The sequence below is a fragment of the Sinocyclocheilus rhinocerous genome, unplaced genomic scaffold (assembly GCF_001515625.1).
Source record: "Sinocyclocheilus rhinocerous isolate Xijiao unplaced genomic scaffold, SAMN03320098_v1.1 scaffold1938, whole genome shotgun sequence".
NCBI lineage: Eukaryota > Metazoa > Chordata > Actinopteri > Cypriniformes > Cyprinidae > Sinocyclocheilus > Sinocyclocheilus rhinocerous.
The window spans coordinates 2,418,070-2,435,087 of NW_015629065.1; the positions used below are offsets into that span (position 1 = coordinate 2,418,070).

At 37.0% G+C, this 17,018-nt stretch overlaps 2 protein-coding genes across 2 annotated transcripts in view; one reads left to right on the forward strand and one right to left on the reverse strand.

Moving 5' to 3' along the window:
* Positions 1-1,140: 1,140 nt before the first annotated feature.
* Positions 1,141-11,820, reverse strand: LOC107738778 (thyrotropin-releasing hormone receptor-like). The gene is made up of 3 exons (XM_016550624.1): positions 11,397-11,820; positions 9,192-9,609; positions 1,141-2,427 (listed from the first exon to the last, which is right to left on the reverse strand). Exons 1-3 carry the CDS (start codon positions 11,780-11,782, stop codon positions 1,732-1,734), a joined length of 1,500 nt encoding a protein of 499 aa, XP_016406110.1. The 5' UTR covers positions 11,783-11,820; the 3' UTR covers positions 1,141-1,731.
* A 3,822-nt stretch (positions 11,821-15,642) lies between these two features.
* LOC107738766 (zinc finger CCCH domain-containing protein 18-like) overlaps positions 15,643-17,018 on the forward strand; it is a 9,335-nt gene continuing 7,959 nt past the window's right edge. Inside the window, exon 1 of the mRNA XM_016550611.1 lies at positions 15,643-15,822. The gene's annotated coding sequence lies outside the window, so the exon portion shown is untranslated. The remainder of the gene's footprint in view (positions 15,823-17,018) is intronic.

Sequence of the window (17,018 nt, forward strand, 5' to 3'; positions counted from 1 at the left end):
ATGGGGTCTAAAAAGCTCAGACATACCTCTGGGCACACAGAACAGGTTCTGTTTATTTGGGCTGGAACAAATGGCGAGGCATTAGATCTCCACGTACTATGGAATTCAAATCTTGGCTATGGGAAAACACAAGTGTCATGATGCTTCGGGCCTTATTGTTGGACAAAAGCATTTTAAATGGATCTTATGCCCTGTAGCATCCTGAATGTTTTAAGGGATAACTCTGTGCTTTAAAAGCAGGATGAGGCTTGTTTGTTTCTCATTCCGCTGAGTTTGAAGACAAAGTGGGTAAAAAGGTTTTGTGTTGAGAGAAGACACATTCTGGAGCTAAGGCTGCACAATTAATTAAATTCAAGTTGAAATTGTGATATGGCCTTGTGTGATTAATAAAAGGCTGAGATTTTATTAAATATTTAGTTTGTAGTTTGAAAGTGAAGGAGCCCTATTGTTTTGTGTGTGTCTTTTTTTTAAACTTGACTGGAGTTCACTTTTGGGTCAACTGAAAGAATTTGGTTCTTTTAAAGGAGACTCAAGTGTGACTGTATGTAACGTGACGTAATGGAAGATTATCAAAAAAAGAGAAAACTCTAGGGCGGGGAGACTTGGTTCTATTCAACAGTTGTTGATTGGATGAAAACAGAACAAAGGGGCGGGGCTTAAGCAGACTAAATGATTGTAGAAGTTCGTCGTGTCACTGGAAGATCGAGTTTCACATTTTGGTGAAAAATTATGAGGTAAAATGAAAATAAATAAATAAACATGCATGGATGAATCATTCACAATAAGATCAATGAGATACATTTAGAATGTCGATAGGATAAATGTCCATTTCAACAGAAATATTTGGAAGCAGATTTTTTTTTCTAGTATACTATGAGATTCAACTGGGTTTAATCTTGTTTTGGACCCCATTGACTTTCATTGTATGGAATAAGACTGAATGAAACTTTCTTCAAAATATCTTCTTTTGTGTTTCGCATAAGTAAGAAAGTCATACAGGTTTGGAACAGCATGGGGGTGAGTGAGCTTTCCCTTTAAGGAAAAGTCCAGTTTGAACTTATTGGAATACACTACATTATTTTTTTCCCAGATTTTTGCTCTGACTTGCAGTCTGGAAGAATTATCAATAGTTCCGTCGAAATATGTCAAAAATGTTTTATATTTTAAGCTGATTTTAGAGCACACATTGCTTTCATTTGTCATGCATCTCCTAGCAATGAGGCATATATTTCTGCATGTCTTCTTCAAAATGTCTTGAAAGTCTGGTGGTGTGTGATCCTCAGTTGTTCAGTGTATCATGCCTTTTTTCCCCTCTGTAACCATTTGCAAAGTTGGCAAGTGTGTGATGCCTGTTTTAAAATTAGTTCAGATTTTAAAGGTTGTGTAGGTTATTTCAGCCTCAAGACTCATGGGTGCTGTTTCAGTGTCTATATTTTTAAGTAGCAGCAATATGAGATGTTAAATGTTTCTTCAAAATAATATGTTTTGTAACAAATCAGTCAGTCCTAGCTGAAGCTCTAGCACTAGGAGGCATGTGATGCTGGTGCTGACAGCCAAATGGTTCCACTTGTAAATTATGAGGAGAGAGTGGCTCCAGTCTTGCTACCTCCACTGAAGAGTGAGGATGACGCCTGTAAATACAAGTTTTGAAATCCAAGATCTGGCTTTAAAATGAACAACCGATCAACCCTGTCACTTCAATGAAATATATACAGTATGTAGTGGAGTGATCTATACAATGCTGTGATTTAACTCTGTGTCAATCTGTTTGGCTTCCCCCACAGTAGATTTGAATTCATCGGCGGCTAGCTGTGTCTGCTCTGTGTTGCTCATGTCAGCGATAATATCCTGAGCAGTATTATCGCTTTCCTCCATTATTTTCCCATTATCATTAATCTTGCTCATGTCCACGTTCTCCACTGTAGGCATCTCTTTGTCAACTGAGCTTTTCAATTCATCTATGTTGCAGTTTTGAACTGCGCTTTTCTTGATGCTTGGCTCAATCTCATTTTTTACACCATCACTAATTAGCTTGTCTATATTTTCCTTGTTGTTCTCCATGCATTTGTTTGGTTTCTGCTCAGGAGTGACTGAACCGATTTTCTTATGTGTGCCGTTGGTGTTGCTGCAAAGTCGGGGGTCCCTTCCAAGGCTGTATCCGCTCTGGATTATGGAGAGCGTCCGCTGGTGCACATCTTCCCTATGGCAGCGGTACAGCCCACGGAAGGCCGAGCGAAACTTCTGGGACATCAGGTTGTAAACGACAGGGTTGATTGCACTGTTGGCATAAATGCAGGTTCTGCAGAAGAGCAGGAACCAGGCATCCAGGTATGGCGTGCTCACGAAGGAGTTAATGAGAACCAGGGTCCTGTATGGCATCCACAGCAGGGCGAAGAGCACAACCACCACTGCGAGCATCTTAGTGACCTAAAGAGGTGAGAAATGATAAAAGTGGCTCTTTGAGGTTTTCCCATATACTCACAATGGACTTAGGTTCAAAGCATTCTTAGTACCTTCTGATCGCTTCCATAAAGCTTCAAAAAAATGAATTCAGAACACTTCCTTTTAAGTATTTCTAACAATGAAAGCAAGCATGTTCGTCGTGGTCACATATTGTACTATTTTTTAACAAGTATTTCCTTTACAGATTTGAATCTTGAATATTTTCTTTTAACAAGTCACAATGTTCATAAAACAACATAAAATCCTGACTTTTGAAATGCTGTGTGCATTTTCAAACAGTGACAGGCAAAAAAAAAATTCATTTTCTTGTGCAGAAAAAGAAGGATGATAGCAGTGCTTCAGTAATTTCTGTTGTTTATTTTTAGTCTATTCTGTTTACACAAATGTTCAAAAGTAGAAAAAAATGTATAATGTTACAAAAGATTTCTATTTCAAATAAATGCTGCTTTTTTTTAACTTTCCATTCATCAAAGGAAACTGAAAACAGTATAATAGAATGATTTCTGAAGGATCATGTGACACTGAAGACTGGAGTAATGACTGCTAAAAATTCAGCTTTGCCATCACAGGTGTTTTTATGTGTCAGAAAGAAAAGTATTTATATCTTTTTTAAATATATAAACAAGCTACAACAAACAATTTATTAGGCTTTAGATTTAAATATAGGTCTAATAGCTTAAATTAGCTATAATGTAACTATAACTTCATGAAAACATGTCTACTGGAAAACTGTGGCTTACTGTGTTTTAATAATTATTTTCAACTCTTTAAAACATATGTGTTCAAAACCATCATAAGTCACTTTAACAATTTTGAGGAAACATCATCTATGTTAGCTCGATAGACCATGCTTATATTAAAATCTGCAGAATTCACAACAGTGTTCAATACACCACAAAAAATAAATCAATAAAAATATTTATGCTTTCAAGGCATAAAAACACATGTACACGATCAATAAAAATAATAGTTGTACTGACAATGCAGCACCTGCGTGTTTTTTTGTTAAAGCACATATATTTAGAGGTATTATTTAGAAAAAAGACACAAACAGGCTTAGACTGAGTGCTTTGAATTAAATTAAAACTCATCCTTGTCGGAATCTCAAAGAAACAATTGCATTTTACATTATTGTTGCATTAAAACAAATGTAGAAGTGGGAGCAGAGAGAGAATGACAGTGAGAGACAACAAGACGAGACGCGCTCAAACATCTTCCATCAAACATCAGTCAAACATCATCTTTGCCTCCCCGGTGACGGTTAACAGGCAAACACTGCTGAACCCCTGTGAGAAGGGTGGAATATATCCACACCAGGTTTTGTCTGTCAAAGAAAACAAAGCAGTCCTCCCTAGTGTGTCCTCACTCATTTCAAGCGACAGATACATACTAAAATCCGTCCCATTAACATTCACAGGGACTCCTGTGGGGTTCGAGCGTATTCATTGTCTCACGCTAGAGATAGACAACCGGTGACGGAGACCTTCAATAATAATGACAAAATTGTCTGCACAACAAAGTATCTAATTGAAGCTGTGTGAGGCTGGGAGGAGCTCCTTTAATTAACAAAGCAGGAGATAATGACTGCATGACTGGCAGTGACAATTTGAATATGCATTTGAAATATCTGGTTATTGTGATTGCTTATCAATGGAAAACAAGGTCTTAACACAGCACAAACAAAGCCGGCTGCTACTCATGATTAGGTTAAATAAAGGGGAGCCTCTACTGTAGTGATGACTTTATCAGATTCACAGGAGAGATAACTTCACTCAACCACTACGGTGGCACAGGCATCTTGAATTGTATTGAACTTTATGAAATTTGCAGATGAAGTGATCAAAGAGCTGGAGGTGCACCTTAACTGTGGTACAAAAGCAGAAGAAAGGGAGCCGCTCTTATAACCTCAAAGAGCATAATCTCCAGGAGTATTAAGCATACTTGAGTGAACATCACAAATCATATTATGCAAATGTCCCACTCAAGTGGGGCACTCTTGAATCTTCAAGATTTTGATCTGAGGCGAACGCGAGCATCTCCGCACACACATAAGTGCACTCGTGGTAAACGCAGGGACATGTGCACGTAAGGTCACTGAATGGTCTGAATTGCATGATATTATCCATTCTTATCTGTTTGACGCTCTGAATTTATCATTAAATTCATTAGATCTATATCACTGAACTATCGTTAAAGTCTCAGAACTAAAAGTATAAGTTTATCTGTCAGGGTTATTATAATTACCTAAAACTAATACCTTAAAAGTATTACATGAAATTTTTTTTTAATTTATTTAAAAATCAAAAAACTATATAGACAAAAGGTTAATAAAAATGACAAAAACAATATGATTACAATTTTGACTAAAATGAAAATCGAAAATATAACACTAATTCAAACTAATTCAATACAAAAAAATAAAATATAAAAGTATTTTTAGAAAATAATAATAAAAGTATCTTAGTGATACTAAAATACCTGGGTAGTTGACAGTACTATATACATATTAATGCTGTCAAAATTAGCGCGTTAACGCAGGCGATTACTTTTTTCAGTTTAACGCGTTAAGGCAGGGGCGGAGCCTAGGGTTGGCCACCCTACTCATAACTGCTACTTCTGTCTCATTTTTCTTGACAAGAAGTGCATTTATTCAGTCGCAGAACGTCTTTATGACCACATCAAACTGGAGACGTTTCAGATGCACACTCCAGCTTCTCTTCAGCGTCAAACGAGCGCGTAGACGGTACTGTGCTCGGAGCGCGTGCTCTTCAATTGCACGCACAAAGGCGCCGGTGCGTGCTGTAGCCTGTATCTTTTCATATCAAATCGCGAAAGAAACTATGTGCATGCAATGTCAGCTCTTAAAGAAATAGCAGCCAAAACAAACTAATAACCAGCTGCTGTGATGTCTGTGTATTAAGAATAAAATACAACTATTATTATTATTATATCTTTATTTCTCATTAGATTTTTTTAATAGTATTTATTTATTTAGCCATATTAATATATAATCACTAAATGTTGGTCACATTGTTTAGGCCTACAAACAAGCACAGCAAACCTGGATTTTTTTTTTTCTTCTGTCCATTTGCAATTTTTCTCGAAAAAGCACTACATTGATCCCTAAAGTCTGAGAAACTGAATAAATAAATGTGGGGTTGGGGTTGGGGGGGGTCTTTTGCAATTTCCCAAACATGTCTGGGGGGACACATGTGGTTAGTTTATGAAAATTTTACCAAATTATCTTTAAAATACAGTATCCTGAAAAGGGGGAAATTCAGCTTTGCGTCACAGGAATAAGTGACATTTTAAAATATATTAAAATAAAAAACGGTTATTTTGAATTTTAATAGCCTATTTCGCAGTGTTACTGTTTTTACTGTATTTCTGATCAAATAAATGCAGTTTTGGTGACCATAAAAAGGCTTCTTTCAAAAGCAATAAAAACAGTATCATAATTATTCTAGACTTTTGACTGGTTGTGTTTATAAACGCCAATCAACTGTTCAAGGTTAAGAAACTGCAGACCGGTGTAACCAGGTTAGCAGTGGCATAAGTGACATCAACAGGCTTAATCTTAATCTACTGTAATCCTGGATGTCTAAATCAAGCGTGCCTTGTGGTCAGTCAAGCCCTCAGCCTCAATTCAGACCAACCTTACTCCGGCTTCAGGTCCCTCCATTAAAGGGGAAGCGGCATGCCTTTTTATTGTTTTATTATATTTTCAATTGCACGCACAAAGGCGCCGGTGCGTGCTGTAGCCTGTATCTTTTCATATCAAATCGCGAAAGAAACTATGTGCATGCAATGTCAGCTCTTAAAGAAATAGCAGCCAAAACAAACTAATAACCAGCTGCTGTGATGTCTGTGTATTAAGAATAAAAGAAAAAAGAGGAAATCAATAACTTTTATAGCTTTAAGGATTCATCTGTATTTAGAATTAGAGTTTGAGAACTTTATTCCATTGCTGTATAGCCTAGCTAAATATGACATTTATTATAATGGGTTTATATGAAGATTGTTTTAAGTTCACTTAAATTAGAAGTTATTTTTAAAGTCTAATAAATGTTCAAATTGATAGCTCTTAATTATAATAAATATTATGTTGAATGGCTATAGTCAATGGTTAAATATTAGGGGGAAAATTATTTATAGGGAAATCAGTATTAGTTGGTATCAGTGATACTGGCCTTCAGTCATAAAAAAGATGTCATTAAGCAAATATTAAAAATATACTGTCTTTATGTTGCTTGTACATTAATTTGAAGATTGAATGTGAAATTATTGCAATATAAAAGTATATTTAAAAACTTTAATGTTAGGTGGGATTAATCGCAATTAATTTCAGAAAAAAATTGTTAATTAAAAAAGTTAATTTTTTTTAACCGATTGACAGCACTAATACATATATAGCAGCATTCACTGTCAACTGTGTGACTGTTTATCCATTTTCAATCAGGGAAAAGATCTTCTGAAATTCTTGGCCTTTGCATGACTTCATGCTTTTGTTTTCTCACTGCCTGCATCATATCTCTAATGTCTATGATCTATCACAGAGTCTATTATTCCAGAGTCACAACACAGCTGTGGCTGATGTAGTGACGGTAATGTAGACCCAAACAGTACCCTGATGGCCCCTAATGCCTCTCTTCTGATGAGATAGATCCTGATGATCTGATTTATGATGATATTTTGCCATTAGGTACACTTTTACATAACAAATAATGAGCTCAGATGTTTGGTCTGCATCCATATATGTGTTTATTTACACAAATGAAGGTGTGCAGAGATATTATTGTGCTTTATACAGAACTCCAAACCAAAAATGACTACATTTAGAAAACATTTAGTATAAATTCCTTCCATTTTGATGCTATCAGTAATAGGCGTTGGTAATGGTTCCAAAATGTCACCCAAACAGACTTTTTCTTATCCTAAAGTGCAATTAGACCTCATTCACTACATAAAACTCTGCATCTTTAATTAAGCATTGTCATATAAACAGCAAGTCAATAAATAGACAGGTAACAGTCATTTAGAATCAGACATAGACGAAAAATGAATGCGGCTTCTGATTGAGTAACTCTGATTCAAACCTCTGACTCGCAAGCAGATTCGAAGCTGTGAATTCTTTTGACTGAATCATCAAAATGAATCAGTGACTGGAAGTCATTTGTTCACAAATCGGACACCAAGGTTCGTGCTGTGTTAGTTGCTGCATGCAAGAAACATTGGCACACACTCTATGTGATGATAATTTAAAGTTTTACGACAGCCACCAAAGGCAGCTGGGTATCAATTATTGTATCTTTTCTAATTTTTTATGCAAAATTCTAGGCACTTGGCTTTTACAAATTAAGATGCAACCAAGTAAAATATAATATTAAATAAAAATATTAAATAAAAGATTGACTTATCTAAATATATGCCAATTAAATGTGTCAATTACTTTAAATAGGCTACTATTTTAATCTCCACCAGAAAAATATCGACACATTCTTCTCCTCAAAAACTGACATTTAGAAGAGTGAAACATTATTCTCATAAAAAAAGAACTGACCTTTCAAAAAACAAATGTGAGATAATAATCATAAGGCACGGTACAGGAGGGAAGAACTGCCCCTCGTTTGCCCTCAACTGCAATCTCAGTGGATATCAAAATGTGGAATTAGGCCTAATTGTCTAAACATGAACTTTTGCGCACACACACACACACACACGCACCTGTTTCCGGGAAGAAAGCGCACTCTTTGGGCGTCCCTGACGACTTGCTTTTCCGGCGTCCGCTGGTTCTTTGCAGCTCCTCCTGAGAGTGGGGGCGGTAATGGTACCTGAGTCTGGTGGGTGGGGCAGAGGATTCAGGTAAAGGATTCGGGCGATGAGACCGTAAAGAGCAATGGCCAGGAGCAGCGGGATCACGTAGAAGATGGCGAAGTCGATCAGGTAGATGGGCAGGTAGAGGTCTCGAGAGACGCGGTAGCCGCACTGAACACGACCGTCAGGGTTCACCTGGATGTCCACCAGGAACAGCCAGAGCATACAATAAACACAGGTGAAAGCCCACACCCCGGCAATGATGCGTTTGGCTCGGGATACCGTACAGACCGTTTGAGCCCTCATTGGGTGACATATAGCGATGTATCTGTGGAACCACGAGAAAATAATAATGTTTATTATTTAATGAAATATATTTAATATATTTATTTAAAGTATTTCTCACTTAGGAGTCACACTTGTGATTCTTGTCAACCAAAACAGATTATTTAAGGCAATATTTCCTCTTTAATATTTTGTGTTTTGAAGGGATTTAATGGTACTAGACAAACTCTCTTCAAATGACTGCATGACTCTCTCTATGCACCATTTATTTATATATAAAATAATACAAATATTAGGAAAAAACATAATACAAAATAAAGCAAAGGTATTTTGATTTGAGCCATCTGGTGGGAAAAATAAAGAATGTCATATGTAATACCATGGTGTAACCACAAGATGCATGTATAAGCCTAAATATAATAGGGTTGTGTATTCTTTAGTTGTTTATAAGAGTATTTTCGGTCATATTTATATTAGCTTTAACATTTGTGAATATATATATATATATATATATATATATATTTATTTATTTAGTCATTATCATGCAATCTCAGTGGATATCAAAATGTGGAATTAGGCCTAATTGTCTAAACATGAACTTTTGCGCACACACACACACACACACGCACCTGTTTCCGGGAAGAAAGCGCACTCTTTGGGCGTCCCTGACGACTTGCTTTTCCGGCGTCCGCTGGTTCTTTGCAGCTCCTCCTGAGAGTGGGGGCGGTTATGGTACCCGAGTCTGTTGGGTGGGGCAGAGGATTCAGGTAAAGGATTCGCGCGATGAGACCGTAAAGAGCGATGGCCAGAAGCAGTGGGATCACATAGAAGATGGCAAAGTCGATCAGGTAGATGGGCAGGTAGAGGTCTCGAGAGACGCGGTAGCCGCACTGAACACGACCGTCAGGGTTCACCTGGATGTCCACCAGGAACAGCCAGAGCATACAGTATACACAGGTGAAAGCCCACACCCCGGCAATGATGCGTTTGGCTCGGGATACCGTACAGACCGTTTGAGCCCTCATTGGGTGACATATAGCGATGTATCTGTGGAACCACGAGAAAATAATAATGTTTATTATTTAATGAAATATATTTAATATATTTATTTAAAGTATTTCTCACTTAGGAGTCACACTTGTGATTCTTGTCAACCAAAACAGATTATTTAAGGCAATATTTCCTCTTTAATATTTTGTGTTTTGAAGGGATTTAATGGTACTAGACAAACTCTCTTCAAATGACTGCATGACTCTCTCTATGCACCATTTATTTATATATAAAATAATACAAATATTAGGAAAAAACATAATACAAAATAAAGCAAAGGTATTTTGATTTGAGCCATCTGGTGGGAAAAATAAAGAATGTCATATGTAATACCATGGTGTAACCACAAGATGCATGTATAAGCCTAAATATAATAGGGTTGTGTATTCTTTAGTTGTTTATAAGAGTATTTTCGGTCATATTTATATTAGCTTTAACATTTGTGAATATATATATATATATATATATATATATATTTATTTATTTAGTCATTATCAAAGACTACTTCGTCGTGGCTTATTTGTAGATTGTACCCTAAATATTAGCTCTTTATTTTTGTATTTTTCATTTATTTCCTTCCTTTTTTACTTCAAAGATCATAAGTATGACTAATGTTTAAGACTATATATTTAGCCTTTTTTGTATTTATATAGTAAGTGCCACAATACTCACCAAGTTTCATACCATTCCAATGAAGTAAAACCTTTATAAAATTCAGAATGTAAACGGTTTGCTCTAAAAAAGACCACCAGATGGTTAAAGTGACCCAAAAATGAAAATTCATTAATTACTCATGACGCATGCGCACGCTTTCCCCAGAACGTAATCAACGTAATCAGTGTTGTTTACATTCAGGAGAAAGCACGTGCATGCTGAACGTAAACAACGCTGATTGCGTTATGTTGTGTGTTCCAAAGATAAATGAAGGTCTTGCGGGTTTGGAACGACATGAGGGTGAGTAATTAATGACAGAACTCATTAAATATTGAAATTTAAAATGCTGAAATCCTCCATGGCAAATATATATATATATATATATATTGTGGCGGGATCACCAAACGACAGACACAGTGGGTGTGGCGTCAGGCCTCGGAGAGGCTTTTATTAACAAAATAATATAAAGTGTCCAGGAAAAAGGGGAATCAAGTGTCCAAAATAAAACCGGGAATCTGGTGTCCTCATCGTGCTGCGGGGTTCGTGCAGGGAAGGGCAGTGGTCAGGAAGGAAGGGTCCAGGTAAGGGGCGGCCGCACGAGCTCCCCTCTCCGGCAGTGTTGCCAATTTAGCTACTTTGTAGCTAGATTTAGCGACTTCCCCGCCCCTTTTGAGACTTTTCTCAAAAGTTTAGGGACAAATATAGCAACTTCTTGGACAAACCTTATCTAAGTTCTCATCTTGCCCACTGATCTACGTTCATCTTTATATAGATCAGTGAATTTGCCATTATGATGTCATCTAGTGACATTTAGCTACCAGTTTTAGCTACTTTCATTTGAAAGCAGTTGGCAACACTGCTCTCCGGTCCGGGGCACGAGGGGCGGCGGCTTCTTTCAGCAGCTTCGTCCTTCTCTCTGCCCATGGCGCTTGAAGGGATTAGACGGCCCGGCATCCTGGCCCGACGGCCGTGTAACGGGTTGTGAGTTGAGCGAATCGTTACATCCCTATTGTCTTCATATCATTTTACTTATTTTCATATTACATAACTATCACAGTTTTCTTACAGAATTTGAGTCCAGCTCTGAGCTATTTAATTTTAGTTTTATGTTACTTAATTTTAGGTCTTACCTCTCCACAGTGAAGGCTGTAATTGAACAGGAGGACGCATTAATACCAAGGTACTGGAAGTAGGTGATGCCCAGACACCCAGCATGCCCATACACCCAGGTGGCCATCAAGCTCTCTGAGATATTCGGCAGACCTGCGGCCACCAGGACCATCAGGTCCGCCACGGCCAAGCTCACCAGATAGCAGTTGGTGGGTGTACACATGTGCCGTGTGGTAAGAACCACCAGCACGACCATGATGTTTCCCACTATGCCCACGCCACACACCAGCAGCACCAGGAACACAGATACCGTTTTATACTCCAGGGACTCGGACACAGCGTCCCCAGACCCCACCAGGGAGATGTTGGTGGGGGTGTCCATTCTGGAGCTCACATTTTCCTGCATGATTAGTCCTCTTGATGTGAGTATTTACATACAAGATGTGAAGAAACAGGCAGAAATCAAATTGGTGGTGGAGAAAAAAAGCAGAATATAATCTGTTTGATATTCAAAAGATTGAATATGAAAAAAAAACGGTCTGTTCAGTTCCAGCTTTTATTGATGTTCTTTTCTCTTATTAAGTATGTTGTTTAATTTTCTTGGCTTCAACAGCATAATGATGTTCATCTGCTGACTCGCAGCCCATTATTTCTTCTGTAACAGTATCCTTCCATTAAATGCATCGCATTGAAATCCATAGGCTATTTTTTTTCCCACGTTAATGCAAGCCTCCATCCAATTGATCACTCTGGAATAAAAGATTGCAGGAGTCAGCAGGGAAAAAGCAAGTCTCAATCACTGCTAAGAGGATTTCATAGCCGTCTGTTAATTACTAAATAACAGTCCATTTCATCTGCCGCAAAAAGATAAGGCGTACACTGAGGTGGGAGCATCACATATTAAAATAACATGATGCAGACACAGACTTCCTATTTGTTCTCTTTACAAATATTCCCATAACACTTGCTCTAGTAAGGATTTTAGGAGACTTCCTCTGAACATTGAGACAGGATGAGAAGCTTTTAATTATTCAAATGAGACATTTTAAGTGGTGCACGGCGATAAGTAGGGAAAATCACAGAAAGACTTAAAGCCACACAGCTGCTGTGGCAAATGGCATGTTTAATATCCAAAGACTTGTGCCGGTATTCGGTAATGCGATTATATCACGGTAATGAATATGCACAATATTGTTATCGTGGGCACTTCTAAATACCGTGAATAATTATATATTACAAATTATTCCGAATTTTGAATGCATTTTAAGAATACTTTTCCCATCAACTATGGAGCCAGAATGATCTCAATAATAATTCACGCAAAAGACGCGATGCACACATGCGTAACCCAATTCACATGCATGAGAAATATTTCACGTGCATAAAAAATATATATATTCACAAAAACCAATTCACATGCACAAAATAAGAATATATATTCATAAAATACGTTTCACAAATGCAAAACACAATTCACAGATGTATAACTGTGTACAAAATTTTTTAATGTTAAAAATTCACGAGTTTATCATGGGCTGTGAATGTGAATCGCCTTGGATTTGTGTATGAATTTTGAGACCTTCCTGGCAGCGGACTATGGAGCCAGATCGGCCTCAAAAATAATACATTTATAAAACAAAATTCATAAATGCACAGCACAATTTACATTTACAAAATCCGATTCGTAAATTCAAAACACAATTCATAAATACAGAAGTAAAAGCATAAATATTTCCCCAAATGCTCACACAAAAGCATCTTACCTAAATAAATTATGAATTCTGTTTTGAATTTACGAATCGGATTTTGTAAATGTAAATTGTCCTGTGCATTTATGAATTCTGTTTTATAAATGTATTATTTTTGAGGCCGATCTGGCTCCATATCAACTGGTCAAAATGCACAACAGCGCTGTATGCTGCGTGAAAGACGCATGCGCACTCTGATGTAAACAAGCGCGGACGAGAAGCACATGGCGGAACATGTGAGAGACGCTCTGGATGAAAGCGCACTTTCACTCTCTGACAGCAGATGGCGCTAAACTGCAGAAACGTGATAATACCGCATACCGTGATAAAAGCATTATCAATTAATAGCAACATGAAAATTTGATACCGACATATCCCTACAAGGATCTTTAAATCAAATACAACCTTTATATTGTTTTTTCCTACACATTGAATTATCTTAGAAATCTTCGAATTACCTCAATAGCTCTTTTTTAGTGCATATTTCACAAAAAGACACCAAATGGTAGAAACGTCTTCCAAATACTCATCATAATGTAAGAATACAATGTTTACCACAAATATTCTTTGATAACTTATTTGAACATTAATTCTAGTCTGCAAATTGTGTTTTGAAATCCATTAAAGCCGCTAAATGGGGCCAAGACGTTGTTCACAGGAGCTTGAAAAATCCAGACATCTGTTGCTCTTTTCAACCGTCTCTTTGCCTTGTAAATTAGACTGCATTGCCTCTCGGGGCTTCCCTAATAAATTGAGGTGGACACGATGTGAAAAGTAATTTAACTCAATCCCGACTTCCCAACCCTGCAAAACCCTGCTCGGACTTCATCTAACTCTATTTCATATTCCATTATTACTGCTCTGGCAGTGCAGATATGTACAAGAGCACTGCGGTTTCCAATCATGTAAACTGAAGAGAAACACAAATGTGTGTGTGTGTCCCTCAATGTTTATTATGCTGTCTTTGCTTGAATAAAAAAAAATGATGATTTTCATATAAGGGACATGTTAGAATTTTTTTTTAAATATTAAAAATAAATGGCAAATAATAATAATGGGTGGCTACACCTGTTTTTCAACAGAAGCACTACAGTATTTGTAACATCCATCAGATTTCTGCTGTCACATATATAAAAGAGAGCTCTTCCTTTTCTTTCTCTGAGCTTGATTCGAAAATGATGGGAGAGTCAGGCGTGCTGCTATGAAATGGGCTGTCATTCACATTTGTTCAGCTCTCCTAATTGACTGTATCACTACCAGAATCATAAATCAGTAGAATGCACTCTAAGGCAAACAGCATGGCTGTGTCTCAAAACCTAGTGAGCTGCCAAACTAGACTGCATTTTGGGGCGCCACAGGCTGCTTCCAAAATGGCACATGCATAAAACCGCTGTCTAGGTAGTTATCTCACTAAATTTAGGACAGCCTACTGTCCGTGCGAAAATCACAGTCTCTCTTATAAATTTGTACCTGAACAGGAAAGCAGACGTTTCATTAATACATTGGAAATATTCATAACATTCGGTTTTTTTAAGCAAGTTGTTAAAGCAACATCCAGTTTGCAAAATATTTTGGCGCCTTAAAGATTATGTGAATTTATGAACCTCTCAATCTAGCTATACAAAAAAATACACGCCCAGCTTGTCATTTTTTATATCGCACTATTACAAACGTTCAATTATGTATTTTATAGAATTGTATAAACGTTAGTAAACATTAGCACCGATCTTCTACCTGAGCAGCTTTATTTATTATATTAACGAAACAAGCAAGAAGAATTTCAGTCTTGTAAAACGCGCAGCTCTTTAACCATTTGTCTTGGAAAATACTTCGCCTATAATATAAGTGCATATTATTCATACACCTTTGTCTTCAAAAATAACAATTTTAGGAATGAAGTTCTGATTTAAGAAATCACTTAAAATTTGCGTATTATGGAAGCTGACATCGACAACTTCTCAAGATAGAGAATAAGGCGTCTCCTACCAGACATCATTGCAGTTTGGAACCAAAACAGCTCTCGTGCAGTGTCGGCTGTAAACCCCAGATGAAAAACAAAATGCACTGATATTAAGTATTTGACATGACGAGCAAATAATCTGATCTTGTACAGAAGCGCTATGCACTCTTATCTGTAAAAGTCTTCTTAACTGTAGGTCCCTTCATCACAATAGCGCCCCCTAGTGGAAGAGTTCGCCGGTCATGCGTGATTTGAGGCACACTGTAGGCTGTAATTAAAGATTAATTCACAAAATGTTCTACCCCTTAATAAATGAATATTACTTTGAGAAATGTGTTTAAATTATGATAATTTTTATAATTTTATCATTTGTTCCTGTATGACCTCAGTATTTAAATATTGTCACTGTGTATGAATGTATGCCTCAGTATATTTATGTATTGAATATTGAATATATTTATTTTACATGGTTTTCTAATAATAATTTAATAATATTTCCTTTCTTTTACTTGTTTGTGTATTCTATGCAACGAAAAAAAAATCACCTGGTCGCGCTTTGATGACGTCTGTGTAATGGCCGCTCTCACTGTGTAGTGCAGGGTTTATGAATTTTTCCGGTAGAGAAAAACAAGAACCCCAGACAGATCGCGCATTGTTTGAACACAGTCACCCCAAGGAGAGAGACCGGGCGACTCCCTACACTGAGACCCTGTCTCCCGAGACTCTGTGGTTTGAAAGGTGACCGAATGTGTTTTAATACGCGATGTCCGTGTATTGTGCAGGAGGAAGCGCTTTATTGTTGCATGAGATTTTAGCCCGTGTGCATCGAAGAAACATCGTGCAACACAGTAACACGTGAATTTAGACTTAAAAAGTAACGTATGTGTTGTTTAAGCTCAAGTCTAGGCGTTTAAGTGACGCTATCGTTCGGAAAATGTCGGAAATTGTGTCGTTTTCTAAGTGTGCGGGCAGGATTCGGGCCTGTTAGCCGCATCGCCATCAACGAGCTCTCCCGTTAAAGATAAAGCGGCTAGTAAGACATGTGTCGGTCTCTCTCTCATGAATCCATTGCCTTAAATCTGAGAAGGTAAACAAGTTCCAGATGATTCAATGACTGGCCTTTGTGTGGTATGGAAGAGTTTGTTTATGAGTTTAAGTTTTGAATGCGGTTAAGCTATTTTACGTTAGCAGGCTAATATAGAGGTGTTGTTATGGAAGAACTAGTAGGGTAATTAATTCGTTTTAATAGGGATTTTGCTTATGAAAGTGTACCTTATATAAAATCACCATTGTATAGTTTTCACCTAAATACCATTGGCATTAAAATTATTGTCACTACAATAAAAACTGTTAGCTTTGTATAATACCGTGTCATTCAAAAACAAATTAAGTGACAAGCGTTTAATATGTGAGAGAACCGCAGTAAAGCTTGTTTTCGATAGTTTTACAAACACTAACTTTAATATTTGAACAATATTAACATTTAAAAGCTTACAAGTACAAATAGTTGTAGTTGTTTTATAATTATTTTTAAGTTAAGCTTTGACTTTATCTTGTTATCTTTTCATATATATAGATTTATTTATTTATTTATATATATATATATATATATATACATATGGATGATTATGTTTCAGCTGGCAACAAGTTATTTAACCCTAACTGATGCAGTTAGTAGCTTCTCATTTCTTAAAACAACCATATCGGAAGGCACATCCTATGGTCGTGGAAAAGATGTTAATCTGTTTCAGAAGGGTCAAATTATTGGCATGCATCAAGCAAAGAAAACATCTAAGGAGATTGCTGAAACTACTAAAATTGGGTTAAGAACTGTCCAACGCATTATTAAAAACTGGAAGGATAGTGGGGAACCATCATCTTCGAGGAAGAAATGTGGTCGGAAAAAAATCTTGAATGATCATGATCTGTGATCA